This window comes from Numida meleagris, chromosome 1 (genome assembly GCF_002078875.1).
Source record: "Numida meleagris isolate 19003 breed g44 Domestic line chromosome 1, NumMel1.0, whole genome shotgun sequence".
Taxonomy (NCBI): Eukaryota; Metazoa; Chordata; class Aves; order Galliformes; family Numididae; genus Numida; species Numida meleagris.
In genome coordinates this window covers 5,685,167-5,701,136 of record NC_034409.1, presented here as the reverse complement: position 1 = coordinate 5,701,136, position 15,970 = coordinate 5,685,167, and the positions used below count along the sequence as shown (strand labels likewise).

The 15,970-nt window shown below is 38.3% G+C and overlaps 1 protein-coding gene across 1 annotated transcript in view; it reads right to left on the bottom strand.

Moving 5' to 3' along the window:
• CELF2 (CUGBP Elav-like family member 2) overlaps nucleotides 1-15,970 on the bottom strand; it is a gene marked incomplete at its 5' end in the record, with an annotated part of 370,631 nt that overhangs the window by 295,374 nt on the left and 59,287 nt on the right. Inside the window, 1 exon segment of the mRNA XM_021384356.1 lies at nucleotides 5,643-5,678. Within this exon segment, the coding sequence (XP_021240031.1) occupies nucleotides 5,643-5,678 (36 nt within the window).

Sequence of the window (15,970 nt, the reverse complement as noted above, 5' to 3'; positions counted from 1 at the left end):
TACCATGATGAATAACACCGTATCACCTCTTAATGACATTGGAGCTTTACTTCAAAAAATAATAATCAGAATAGCAAAGAGAACTTTAATATTATTTCCTCAGAAAAACAGATTCACCTTACAACAACAGCAAACCCAGTGCTATCTCAAATCATGACTGTTATTTACATTACTGCCCCTCAGAAAGACCAAACAGTGTCAGGGTATTGCTATACAGTGCATATAATGGATAATAGGCAGTCCTGCTTGCAATACAGAAAAATAGCCCAAAGGATGGATGAAAGAAAGTATAATTTAGAAATAAGTATCTGAGGCACAGAGGAAGTCAAATGTAAGGTTTTTTTAAAATGATTAGTTAAATTTGAGTCTCAATTTAAAATAATGATTTTCTTCAGAAAGTGGCTGGCATCCAAATTGTGAAAAACCTGCTCTTTCATACAGTTGACTTTGGAACATTAAATATCGAGGGCTGAAATCTTTTTATTTTCCTTTTAATGATGTGGTTTCAGAAAAGATACACGATGATATCATTTCTAAAGACTAACTTTGGTTAGCTACATATCGTTTGACATTCAAGAGATTTTAATGTTATCAGCTACCACTGCCTGCTTCCCAGTTTTCATGACCTATTATTTATATGCCTTTAAATGAAAGTGAGTTTCATGAAGGGACTTAGAGGCAGAAAGCGGAATGTCTCCATTCAAAGAGGGGGTCACAAGTGGACTATACCAAATCCCTGCTTTATACAAAGAAGAATAAATTTCAGTAAGTCTTGTATAAAGGTAAGGAAAATTGTGTTGTACACTGGGACAAAGGGATGTATGCTGTAGATATTCAAGCCTGACATCACTAGCAAAGCAATTCAGGTGTTGTGAAAGGACATCCATCCATCCATCCATCCATCCATCCATCCATCCATCCATCCATCCATCCATCCATCCATCCAACATGAAGCACAAACAGGAAAAGGTATAACCTGGTGTTCTTAGAGTGAGAGAAATTGCTTGTCAGAAGACTTTAATCAGAAGGGGACCAGAAGAGCAGAGATGGCCAACCCCAGCTACTTGCTCCATGCAATACCCATGAAGATGGCAACTGACCTGGATTTAGTCCACATCCTTACTACTGTCAGAAAAAAAAAATCCTTTTTATTTCATAGTAATTAAAATGCTCATGGGTATTTTATTAACTCACTCTACAGAACCACATAGATTTTATAATTCATCCAAGCACTTACAAGTAGTTACTTGGGTTAGGCTGTCAAGACAGAAATGATTCAAAACCTTGTGTACTTAGCTCCTTGGAAGACATATCATTCCCTAACACAATGATATTAGAAAGACTGCTGACAGTTAGTGATCAAGAGATTTCATTTTGCTTGTCATATGGTGGGTTGTCAATTCTTCTTTTCCCTTTAGATAAAAGCTTAGTTGCATTAGATTTAAATAATGGTGAAGTTGCAGGTTAACATTTTTCAAAAGTACTGAAGTAACTTCAGTACTCAAATTCTATTTTCAAAATGCTGTAGACGTACAGGAATATGTCTTATGGAACTCAGACATCATTAAAGAAATTTATGGAACATTAGAGAAAAAAAACTTTACATCAAGAGTGCTTACAGTTTGTAGCCTACTCCAGATTGCTGGTTTGAAGTACATGAGGTCCACAAATTACTGTGATTATAAAAGAAGCTAACGATTTAAATTTTGAGTATACTTTTTTGGCACACCAATGTATTCTTCCTGTCATATTTTTCGTAGATTTTGTCCCATCCTTTCAAAAAAGTTCAAATGACAGTTCTAAGATGGCCTTTACCGCAAAATCCAAGTTCTCCTGTGTTATGCTCAGGATTTGAGCAGAGATTTTCCTTTTTTTCTTTTTTAATTCCTATGAAAATTATCTATGCAAATTATTATTTAAATCAGTAGCTAATAAAGGCCTAGAAGAGGAAGCAACCATTTAAACTTTACTCTGACCGAGCGAACAGCAAAATCAAGCCACTACGTTTTAGATGAAAAGTAACACAAAATTTACCTCTGTTACCATTACTAAACTAGTATTAAGCAAACAAATAATCCATGTGGTTAGTCTATATTTAAAATATTTGTTCTTCTTTAAATATAAAGTACCTTTCACAGAAGCAAACAGAAGGGGCTAGAGACTGAAACCATTCCTTTGATATTGCAGTGGAGTATTTTCTCGTTTAAGCTCCAAACATCATCCCCCTCGTGCCCGTAGGGCTTTGCACTGTTCACGAGCACTCTACTTCACTAAATTACATCTCTCCGGACATGTTACCAGCTTAGCTCAAATGATGGTCTCCGAAGGGGTGGCTGTAAGCTAGGGTACCACAAGGCTTTAGGAACTTATCTTTATTCATAAATTGTTCTGCATCATACATAAAAGGTGGGTTTCTCAATTTAAGATATATATGCTTTTAACAATTTTAGTTTGGTCTCTTATCGTAGGTATACTGTATATAATATGGAGAGCAAATACAGTTTGAAATAGGACTGCCATAGTAGCTATAGCACAACTGAAAGGAAAAAAAAAATAGGCCAGACCTTTATTAAATTTTAAAGTATGCCGTTGCTACACTCTTGTAAAGATCCAAATAGGGTATTCAAATCTCTAGAGATCACCAGTATAATTTCTTTATCATGTTCCATTTAAAATTTAATTATGTAGTCTACAACAAGAAATATCTGAGTACTCTAAATAGGTCATGCAATGAACAACTTAATATTATTATAAAGTTTTCCTTGTGAAGATCCTTTCTTTGATGTGCTGTTGCACACAGAAATCCTTTCTTCGAAAAAACAATATACATTCACAGACATAATAATGTCATTTAATATAAAAATGGTAAAGCTTCTTCATCATATTTTAAGTTGAAATTTCCAATTCCTTCTCAAAGCTTCCCCAGATCATCAGAAATAACTGGTAAATTAGAACTGACACAATATCATCGTACAGAATATTCTTGTATCTTTCTACAGGCAAAGTTAATCTATTAAGTTTCCTTATAAATGATGTCCACTAACTCAGATTTCCCTCTTCTTTCTATGAATGAAACACATTCTTCAGTAGCAAAAAGTAAGGTAATTTTTTCTTCCTCTTTAATATAATCATTAGAAACCAAGAAGCAGTATTTGGTGGAAAATGACTACATTAAAAAGCCACCATTTACACAGACACTTTGTTATAGGCACATTAGGAGCCTATCTTGATTACTATAGAAGAGGAAATATTCTTCTTCCTTGTAAATTCTTATTATTTATATCGCTTTCTGGGAAAAAAAATCCCAACTTCTCTCCAGTAATTCAACTATGTAAAATTCAGAAGTTTAGTTTTGCCAGGGTTTTTGTTTGTTGGCTTTTTTAATAGTAGCAACTAATTAATGCCACCAGTGCCTAAATCCTTCTGATAGCCAGACAAAATTCAAGCACAGACTCACACATGGCTTGCAATGAAGATCTTATCACCAGTTTTAAAGCTGTTTGAAGTGTGTTGGATCAATCTGGGAACAAATATATCCACAAAACATTACTGCTCTGAGAAAAAGCATTGTGTTTCGCTGCATAAATGGAAGCTGGATTTCTAGAAATAATGAGTGTTTTTTCTGCCCCATTGGATCAAACACAACTAGCAGAATAACTATGGGAAAGTGGTTATTACTTGTTGCACCTTGAAATGAAATTAAGATTTTCATAGACTCATTAAGGTTGGAAAAGACCATAAAGATCACCTAGTCCAACCATCAACCCATCACCACCATGTTTATTAAATCTATCATTCCGTGTCATGATACACGATATAAAGTAGTTCCAGAGTCGGGGGTGGGAAAGGATGCGCTGGTGGTGAGGAAATCAGACTGTTTCACACTTATGAATTAATAACAGCAAAATGGTTCACTTAATGTTTGAATGAAGAACATAAAGTATTAGATTAATACATGAAAACAGAAGATTAAAAGCCCCAAGGAACCTCTTGCTTAGAAAAATGCAGGAACAGGTGAAGCCCAGAGAAAGCTGAGGACCAGCCAGTCTGCATGCAGCCACAAACATTTGTTTAAAATCTAGACAAGATCATTGGTTTTAATATTTATAACATAATTACATTGCCTTCTGCACATTGTTTGTATAATCTGATTTTTACTTGCGACATCTTGCCATGGTTGAAATTAAAGGCTTGTGGTAATAACTCAAAAAACACATTTAGGCAATCATTAATGGCAAGTATGAAACTGGATGTTTATTCAAGCACCTGGATCTCTCATTTTAACTTTAATTTAAAGTGGAATTCATTTCAGCAGTGCAACGACTGTGTGTTTCCAGTATATTAGTCATATAATACCTAACCAATTAGGAGCATGCAGGCAAACTGGAAATATTTTAACACTAAAGCCAATAAAAGACATTCCAGATCAAGGAGACAGCTACTCCATTGAATCTCTATTTCCTTTTTTTTTTCTTTCTATATGAAGAATTGTGATTCTTTTATATGGAAGAATAAAATCCTGTGTTAAATAGGCCTGGTCATTGGGCAGCCCTTCACATCCTTGGTGAAACTTGACCATTGTAACTGCTTGAACAATCAAATGATGGTAAGTCATAAAAAGAACCTATGAACAACTGATGAATGAACAACTGATATTTTGAACCTACAAAACAAAGTGATACATTACAGAGGGGTGGAAAAAACATCCCATTCCATGGAAGTCTGCATTTATGCAGCTTATCAATACAGATGAGTCAACTAATGAAACATTGAATCCCATAAAGGTAGATGATTTTTCTCTGCCTTTGAAGCAGAAATAACTCACGTGTATTACCATGCTTAAAGGAAACTGATTTTTGTGTTGAATTATTCCTTTAACATTACCTATTGTATGAACTACAATATTGCTGCTAATCAAAAGATACAAAAAACACCCCAAGCCATTACTTCATTAAACACCCCCAAACTACACAGAGCAAAACTGATGGCAGAAGAGGCAAGAGACATGAGACCACCACTTTTTAGCTCACTAGGCATTTCTATTATGTGACAGGTTACCATATCAGATTTTTTCCCCTTCTCTCCATCCTTTTCTCTATCTGCATGATAACAGCATTTTAATGCATCCTTTGACAATATGTAGGCAAGCCTCTCTTCAAACACCTCTACTGCAGCCTAGGAGTCCTGTCTAGTTCTATTATTTTATGAAAAGCTTTCCCAGCACAGAAGAATTTGAACTAAGCTTTTCTGCTTTCCAAATGAAAATGCCTTAAGATCACAGTGTTTTTTTCTCCCCAGCCTCCAAGTTTCCCTCCCCTCTTCCCTCAGGTGAAATTTAAAGCAAAAGGCAAACCACCTGCAGTGGGTATCATTACACAGCTGGCAGAGGACCACAGCTGGGGTTTCTATTTCTCAGGAACACAACTGTGCTAAGCCTTGAAAAAACTCCGACCTGTTGTAGGCTATGGAGTACGTTCACTCCCGTATTTCACAGTCATCTTTCCTTCTCCTCCCTACATCCCCAGTTCTCAACATCCCATCAGTTTTCTGTAGGAAAATGGTCACGGTCCCAAAAGGTCATATGGCCTTCTAGCAGCTTCCAGACACTGATACCCAGAGTCAGTTTAGAGCCACTGGCTTACCTTGGTAATGCTCCAGATAAATCTGTGGCAGTCTCTCTGAAAGACACAAAGTGAGGAAAAATTAATTTCTCTTTAAAACAGCTATAATTTGTTAAAACATTTTTATACCACTTGTATTTTATAGGAGTGCAGGCACACACACAATTTTATATGCAAATGCGTCACTGATGGATGCAAAGTCTACATGATCATATACACAAGAATGTGAAAAACAGATGATGGTGTGTGTGATCTAAGGACTTCCTCAGAATAAAATTCTCAATAGCTCAATTACTCATTTTTAAGCATAAAATTATCACTCCTTCAAATGCCAGCACTGCGTGATATCCTACATAGCTAAAATGCAGCACTGGGCCAATTTTCCAGTGGAAAAAGTTCCCTTTTTCAGTTCTGCAGCATTAGACAAGGCATTAGATGTATTCATGATGATGTCATGCCCTGAGAAAATGCTGCACTTACGTTTGACCCTCTTATCTTGGGTTTTAGGCAACAGTTACTTTCCAAATGTGTGTTTTTGATCCAGTGTACTTGTTTGAATCTACTTTGTGGGTGTGAGATATCAAAAGTGAGCTACTGTAACCGGTGTGCCATATTAAAGCACAATTGAATATATTATCATTACAGATACACTACAGATCTACCACCAATGTCCTTGTCATCCCTCTTAACTCAGAATCATAAAATCATGGAATCATCTGGGTTGGAAAAAAATCTTCAAAATCATCATGTCCAGCCATCAACCTGACCTACCATGTCCCATGACTAAGCCATGTCCCTTAGTGCCACATCCACACATCTGTTAAATGCCTCCAGGGATGGGGACTTGACCACCTCCCTGGGCAGCTTGTTCCAACATTTGACCACTCTCTACATGAAGAAATTCTTCTTGACATCCAATTTAAACCTCCCCTGGCACAATTTGAGACCATTACCTAACACCTTTTTGTTGCGTCTCAGCTGTGCAGTTCAGTGGTCACAGAAGGTTCCTTAAACATGCTAGATTTTTGCTTCAAGAAGTACAGATCAGAAAAGTGCTCACTGAATGCAAAGAGGAATAAGCAGAGAATAAAATACAGAATAAAATACAGTCTACACCAATTTCTTGCATGCTTCATTCAGCAGCAGACCAACACATACATAAGCCCTTTGAGAAGTGCCGGCTCCCACCCAGCAGGTGCAGCCAGGTAAGCTCTTAGCAGGTACTAGTGATGAGCAAAGTCCGTGATGTAAATGGCATCAAAGGTGAGAGAAAGGAGAAAGAGGAAGAGAATGGAAAGAGATAAAAACATAAAATTAGAGAGGAGCAATACAGATTTGGTTTCTATGGGGAAATTTACTGCAGCTGTTAGGCATGTTAGTGTCATTAAACCTTCATGCATATTGGTATCACTTTATTCTCCAAGCTCTACTTATAATTTATATATTCAAAGAGTTTTCTGCAAGCTATCAATGAACTTGATCACTAAATGGTTCCAACATTCAGGAAATTTTTCCCTTCCACCTCTAATCACAGTCACCATCTCCTTTCATTCAAATGCTTTTTTGTACTAAAAAATGAGGCTGAGCATTTCTTTGTTTCTTCCTCTAAAGTGACTCCCTAGCTCTTAGCCACCTACTATTGCTCTGTAACAGGCACAAACGTTATTGCTTTAGGGAATGGGACCACAGTTTATAAAATAGCAGACGGTCATCCAGCTTAAAAAGACAACCAGGCAAATCAGAGGTAGCAGCAAGAAGCAGAAGAATTCATGTTCAAAAGAGGATGTTAAACTGAAATTGCATTGCCAGCTTCTGAGCAGAGCAGTGAGTGATTGGTGCATCTAAATTTCTAAAGATTTTCATTTTTGTTAAATAACCCACTCTGCAAGAGATGCCAGCCTTCTGAAAATAATTATGCAATAGTCAATACTCTGGTAAAATATCTGAATGTGACCAGAATCTTAAACACAGATGTTGCAGGCCTTTAGCATATACATTTTTAATGTAATTAATTGTGTTGCCAATTTCACATTTGGGCAGATCAAATTCCAACTTTAAGCAAAAATGTGTAAGGTAACGATTTTTGAAATACAGATCAAACTCAAAACTGTAACTTGCACATAAAAGAGAAGAGGCCTGATTACTTCCCAGGTATTCAGTTTTCGGTTTCTCATCAACTCATCATCATTTAAGACATAAAAAAAAACAACCAATCAACCAACCAAAAACTTCAGAATAATAAGCTAAAAATATTATTTTCCTAGAAAACAAACATAATGATCCTGGAAATAAATAGCACACTGACTGGTGAAGATGGTTAATGTCCACTGTGAGTGTGCTATAAATATCAGGAATAGCAGCACTGTTCTATAAATATATTTCATGGGAGTTTAAAAAGGAAAATCTTATGGAGCAAATTACTCATCAAGAATACCCTTAAAGTTTATTTAAAGATAACGGGTACTCGTTCTGCAGTATTTCAAGAAACTGAAGCTAGACTTATACAACAAAATTTCAGATTCCTGCTACTCCCAAATGACACATAAAATAAACACAAGTGAAAAAAAATCTTGATAAAAACAGAAAGATTACACTCAAAAGGACAATGAATATAAGACCATGTATTTTCATGTGCTGCCTATGATATACAAGGACAACCTTGAAAAAGAGTGAAGGCATAAGCCTAAATGCTTCATCCGGAATGCCCCAAATCCCACTGAAATCAGTGCCAATGCAAATGGGATGAGCTAATGCACAACAGTGCTAAGGACAGAAGAGGACAAGGCTAAGGAGCCTGGAAAAGGTGTTAGGTAGAAGTTCTGTGACATTACAGTCACAGAATTTCCAGGAAGGTCATTTACAATTTCCACGTATTTTGCATTCAGCTATGAAGGACAGATCTGGGGCAGGATGGTCCACCGATGGAAGGTGTTGAAGCCAGGAGGATGCCAGGTGGGAGGTCTATGCCTCAAAATGCTGCCCTGTAACCTGTAAACTGTGGCCTTCCTGAAGTCAAACTGAACATTTTCAAACTGTTCTCTAGATCTGCAAGGCTCTTTGATCTACTGAAGAAGCTCTGCAGCCTCCAGAGAGAGCTACATAGTTAATCTCAAAAGCCAGGGTGGGCAAACCAAATACCACCCTACACTCATATTTTGCCATTTCTCTCCACAGGCTGAAAAATCCTTCCCATAGGATCTGAGTGGGATGTGTACCAAAGCAGAGAAGTATAAATATTTTAGTCAAAACCTTATACTGAAGTGGAAGTGGGAAGATCTGCATAAAGATGAGCAAACAGACTTTGCTGCCTAATGGTCTTGTTTAGAGAAAGTTGCTCAGGAGAACTCTTCAGAATATTTGGAAAGTGTGGTGTTTGTATTAAATGCTTTGTTCGCTGAGAAATCATATGGTGCTCTTCTCTCAGAGGCTGACTGGCAGCTGTTGTTACCCACCTACGTGCAGGGTTTAGCACAACACAGCTTTGAGGTTTTAACAGTGGAACGTTTTTGTCTGATATAATGCTTTATGATCTGCTTCAGCCGAGATGTAAACTGAGGCACAAGAGGCAGGGCAGGAGTAATCTTTAATGTATCCTGCTAGATGCATGCCAGGAAATTTAGCAAACACTCAGTTCAACTCCTGTGAGTCAGTACTACGCTTAGAAACAATTTTTGCTTCTTCAGGATCACGGCCCTCAGTGATTTGGAAAGTCTTACGCCTCTATCGAGAATGATTTTTCTTCTGAAAAGAAAAGCATATAGATTCAAGCCAAGCAATGTATCAGGGTGCTGGTGAAGATGCGAAAAGAAACCAGCAACACATCTCAGCTATCGTGTCAGTGTTCTTCCTTCAACATCTCACACTCTGAAGAGCAGATAAAGCCCGCCTACAGCACATGAGGCATACGAGGATAGGGACATAAGGATAAGAGCAAAGCTGAAGAAGCGATCTGTATGGTGTGCTATTAAGAAAGCAGAGCAAATGCAAACAGAAGACTCCCAAATGCAGAATACAGGAGTCTTCCAATTTGTGAAGGGAAACGTCCATGTTCCATGGTCATGGTCTTAAGCATCTGAGGCAGTAGTCACTGTTTGAAGGCCCTGTCTTCTTCAGAACAAGAGACCACAGGACATTTTATTCCCTGGTATGAGTGGCAGCAGTTATTTCTTGCCACTTATACTCACTTTCTGTGAAGCTCAAAATACAAAGAAAAAAACCAGTGCAACCCAACAAAGATCATTTGATATTTCTGTCTTGGGGGAAACTTTCAACCCTTTACTAAACCCTTTAGCATGTCCAAAGAAGGACATCAGCTGTACAGCTGAGTGATTCCACTCAGTTGTAGTGTTGATGAATTCTGTGACCACCAGCTCAAAAGGATGCATCCCATTAATTTCAATGGCTTTTAACCAGACCGTCAATAAAGAACATTTAAAATTGCATGTGTACCTGTTTGCATGCATACTGCTGCTGTTCAGACATGCATCAGTGGTGCAGCAAGAGAAAAGACGGCTACTAATTGTCAGTATAAAGCAGAACTAAAGAAAAGTTTACAAAGGGAAATGAAAGATTTTCCACTTAAAGCAGGGGAGAACAGCTGAAGAGGAACATTAAATTAGCTTTAAAAGGAAACTTGTATCAGGAGGAATATAATTACTTAGCTGGAATTTCACCAAGACTTGGGAGTCAATGCCTCTACTCTTACAGAAAACTGCCATGGGATTTTTAATGACCACAAGTGGTCAGGACATTGATTTCACATTTCAGCTGAAAAATGGCATCTCCAAAGGCACATTGTTGTCTCCGCTCTTCTCCAAATCACATGGGGCACTGTGTCCAAGTTGACTTGGAAGAATTAATAGTGCCTATTGAAATACCATTATGAGACACAAGATATTTCACTCATCTTAAATTGGATCGTTTCTTGGGTTTGTTGGAGTGCATCAAAATAAACAAGCTCTGTTTGGATAGAACATGTTAGATGTTCTCCTGAACTCTGGTTTTGTTATGTCAAATTGGATGGATTGCGTTGCTTTCTCTGCCTCATGAGCTTTTAGAATATATATCTTTTTATTAAATTTTTTAATTTTATTTTTAGAACTGTACCTTGTAACCAGCAAAGATTATAATGGTAGAAAATAGCTTCATATTAAAAAATAAAACAAAATCTTCAAAAAAGAGAGTATGTTGCTCTTTTACGTGACATACAGCAAATAAGTACATTGAGTTTTAAGACTTCATATAGAGTTTAGCTAGTTAAGAAGTATCACACATTTGCAGCAGAAATACTGCATAAACAGTCTCTGAATGTGCTATTTAAGTACAAGCTAAATACTCTTTTTTTAGGAAGTGATGTAACAAGTTCATATGTAAAAATCTATTTCTATACAAGCTGACATTCTGCAAGATTAGCTGAGAGAGATAAAGGACACGAGCAAACATGCTTGTTGCTTTCCTCCCATTTAAAGGCTGCATTTTCCACTATTCTAAATTCGCTATTTCTGAATTTTTCATTCCTCCTTAGGTAAAAAGGATAGAAAGCTCTGTGTATTTACTGATAAGAGCCTGCCATCAAAATGATGGAACTCCAGAGGGCATCCAATATATAAATAATACCTTAGATCACACATGCCCTCTTCGTTGTGACTATTTTCTGTATTTCATAAAGATTTAAGTTTCACTTTAACATCCCCCACAAACATCTATGAATTCAGCAATCTTATAACTTAGACACTAAAGCATAATTCAGGTCAAATTCTCACTCCTTACAACATTATAAATCCCAGGTCAAGATTGGCCTCTTGGCCAAATACCCAGCAAGGGCATCAGATGAAAGGGCCTCTCTCTCATGACTTCTTCCCTGGTGTTTAAAAGTAAGATAAAAACTACAAGGTAATAGATCTACAACATGAGCAGCATGTTCATGTCATAGACAGGGATGCAGAAAGGATGCAATTTATTCATGGACATGAGGGGAAAAATGCCAGGGTAGAGAGAAGAAAGATCCTATTCTGGTGTTTTGTTCCAAGGTCAGCTCCTGCTGTTGTGGATGTGTACATCTCTGTTGCAGCACAGGGACTGCTGCTGCTGTGTGTTTTCTCAGGGAAGTGCTGCATTTTGAAAGTTAATGACATGGAAATGAAGGGAGGAGGCACCAGGGGTGCAGAATTTGGCTCTCTGGGGCATGGTAAGCAGCAGGAGGAACACAGATGAGAAATCTTCTGTGGTACCGTCTCCTACATCCTCACCCTGATAGCATGGGAAGGAAAGAAGAGATGCACAGGCTCCTCCTGCCCCAGGGAGCTGTAAGAACTCAATGGGAGAAGCATACCTTCTCTCCTAATAAAATGAGAAAAAAAGACCATATTAAACAGCATATGGTCCTCCCTGTATGCTCATTAAAGTTAATATATGACCTGGCTGGGCATTTGGCTGACATGTAGTTCATGTCACCGCTTCCACTGGTTGTGGTGTTATAGTTGGCCACCACCTCATATCCACTGTACAAAGAGAAAGGGAGGGGAATTGTGCCTGAAATCTCAGCATTAATTTGCAGTCATACTCAACTGTACAGATGTAAAACTTAAGGATGTTAATTCTACAGAAGTCATATGAACACAAGGATGCATGAGGCATATAAAGAAAGACACAAATTATTTATGAATTTGTGAAATTGTTCATTTCTCAATTATTTGACAATGATAGACAGAGATGGCCTAGATTCTTCCCTTAGTTGTACAGGGCTGCTGTAAATACCTTCTGATATTTAAGACATATTCATATTTGTGTAGGGTGTGGGAAACCGTTCAATGTGACATCTCCCAAAGTGGCTTCTATCAGTCAGCTGCAGTTGGTTGGGTAAGATGTTGATCTTTTCAGTTTAATGAAGAATGACAAAAAAGAAAAACACACCCTAACAACTGTTTTCCACTGAATGCCCTCACCCCACCCTGCCTCCCTGAATTACGCATGCTAGCAGCTCAAAACTTTGGGATATCCTGATGTTCTGTGTTGTCACTAATAAACACAGACTTGAAGCCATTCAAAGAATTTGGAAGCTTTATTTAAACATATTTCAGAGAAGTAACCCAGAGAAGATGCCATGCTTGGAAATGGCATCTCATGCTGATCTCAAAATACTTTACTGAATCAGAACAACTTGGATATTTCAGCTATTAAGAATTCACATACTTATTCATGTTCCTACCCAGTGCAGAAATCTCTGAAGTTTTGTGAAGCTGAGGGTTTTTTGGTATGAAGTGAGATATTGAAACATAGGCACCTTAGAAGAACTAACATCTATGAAGCCTTGCTCATTGAATTCAATTCACCTACAATGCGGTTTCTACAGGAACTGCATTGGCAGCTACTAGAAAAAACCACCACCACCACAAAAATCCCAACAAGAAAACCAGTTTTCCAGGCTGTGGGGGGCTTCCTAATTTCCATTTTGAGAGCAGCCACCTCTCTCTGTTTTTCCACTTAAATGAGGGCATCAAATCATAGAATCATAAAGGTTGGAAAAGACTACTACGATCATCTAGTCCAACCATCAGCCCATCCTCACCATGCCCACTAACCATGTCCCTCAGTGCCACATCCACCCTTTTCTTGAACACCTCCAGGGACAATGACTCCACCACCTCCCTAGGAAGCCTGTGCCAATGCCTCACCACTCTTTCTGAGATTTTTCCTAATTTTGGAAACCTCACAAAGCTGGCCCTTGTTGATGTGCTGCATAGGAGCGGGGATGCCAGATGTGGCCATGTGCTGGGACAGGGGCAGATGCAAACTCCTCTGCCTGTGTGCTCAGATACGGAAACAGAAAGCAGCTTCAAAAAATTCTGCAGCTACTTAAACCAGCTCTGAGGCAGTATCTGATGACTTTGGAAAAAAAGCCTGCCTACCTCTTAGATACTTATCTTTAAAGGAGGTTTTGCTGGATTTGGAAGGTACAGCAAACAACCCTTCCATACCCAGAGCATCAGTGTTGCAGTACTGCCAACATCTCCTTCAGAAATCTGCCCACATTGTCTTTTAATCCACCTGCTGATAGAGTCACTGCCTTTTTCTCTACTGGTTACTTCACATTTGCTCCTCATGATCCAAAAAACAGTAGTCTCAGGTTGAAGCGTGTAATGAAACAGGAAAGTACTGAAAGGACTCCGGGAACAAGCCAGCCAGCCAGCAGCCTTTGTCCCATTAGCTGCAGTTCAAAACAACCCTTATACTATTTCCATAAATACTGCAGTATTTTCTGGAGCATCTCAGTGCAAACCGCAACAGATGTTGGATGCTATTATTTCTTCATGCTTGTTCATTTGTTGCTCATCTGTTAGCTTTAGCTTTTTTTTCCCCCTTGCCACCTGCCTGTACGCAGATCAGAAGTGTTTTAAAAAAAAATACAATCACGCTTGCTGGTCCCTCCATCACTGACCAAAATTAACGGGACAGGAGAAGAAAGAAAATCAGATCTCATCCACTGCTTTATTTGTGACCTTAAAAGGCCAGCCTGAATTTGTTTCTGACAGCCCTAAGCAAAGAGCAAAGCTGCTGAGCTGGCCATTTCGGGAAGCCAAATTATACATGTACCAACATTCTCCAATGAGTTTATTCATGTTACTGTACAAAATATTGGTGGTGATGTGAAATTATTGAAGTGTTTTAAGGCGTATGTTAGCAGTGAAATAAATATACAAGCAAGTTCTTTTCTCCCTAGCCACATCCAAACCAGAAGATGTTTAAGGTAGTTCTTTAATGGCACAAACTATTAGGCTGCAATATATAGCAGGTACATCTATTAATCATTCAACCATTTATGTACTGTAATTCCACCACAGTTAAATAACATGGACTACTAAGGACCTGAATCGGCTATTAGCAAGCATTCCTGCTCATTAAAACTCGCTTATTTAGACTTCAGCAATGGTAAATGTAACCAGCCCTGGAGGAGTGTCACAGTGCTTGGAAATGGCACATTAAGCTTCATTTACCCAGCTCCACTCACAGGGAGAGGGGGAAAGGAAAATACAGTGATGGTCCGGAGCGAAGCTCAGAAGCTTTTTGAAGCAGCATTAAGAAAATGACAAATCTTGCAAAGAGAGCCATAAAGCTTCCTCAAGTACAACAGTTCTGCAAGGAGTTATTTATCATAGTTTGTTGAAAAGACTCCTACGTTTAATACTATTGGACTGTGAGAGCTGATTATTAAATGTAATTACAGAAGTAGCACAGAAATAATAGTTTATTGCAGAGCACAAGCAACACTATTAACAGAGTGAGGATCATGTTAAGCATTCAGAATGGTATCATTACCTTTTCCAGGAACACATGCACAAATGTATACACATTTAATTTCACATTAGCTTCTACTAACCAGAATTATCCTTAAAGAATTTCCAATCGGGGTCAATGCATCCATCTATACTTCAAGTGAGAAAGTGGTAGCTGAAGTGGATTGCTATTCGAGTTTCAGCTTTTATCCCTTTGCTACTTAACGTGGATTTATTAAAAAACACCCACAGCCTCCTGTCAAGAAATATTGCTCACATTTGCTTATTAGCAGCCCTGTAATAGATACGTTTTTGCTCTGGCGCTGCCATTTGAAGTGTCTACTCGATTTAGAATGTGGCAGTTATTGGAAGATTCTCTGTGCATTAAATCTTTTGAAACAACAAGTTTTGATTTCTTATTGATACTTGTAAGAATGACTTTAACCTCTATTATACTTACATCTTAGCATGCTTGCTTGTGTATCTAGCCATCCATTTCCCTTGGTTTTGATGTGATCCAAATTATCCATTTCACCCGATTTCTTTATGATTCCTCACACTTTTCATTTATACCTGTTCTTGATGAAACCTCTTTTTCTAAAGCACACCATTCTTTTATAAAGCCTTCTCCTACTCCTTTAGGATGGACATATATCATAGAATCATTGTGGTTGAAAAACACATCTAAGATCATCCAGTCTAACTGTCCACCTTCCACCAATATTGCCCACTAAACCATGTCCCTCAGTGCCACATCTACACATTTCTTGAACAACTCCAGGGATGGTAACTTCACCACCTCCCTGGTCAGCTTGTTCCAATACATTACCAATCTTTCTGAGAAGAAATTTTTTCCCAGTATCCAACCTGAACCTCCCCTAACACAACTTGAGGCCATTCCCTCTCACCCTATTGCTGGGAGAAGAGGCCAACCCCTACCTCACCACAACCTCCTTTCAGGCAGTTGTAGAGAGCAGTAAGGTCTCCCCCGAGCCTCCTCTTCTCCACACTGAACAATCCCAGTTCCCTCAGCCACTCCCTTAAGACTTGTGCTCCAGACCCTTCACAGCTTCATTG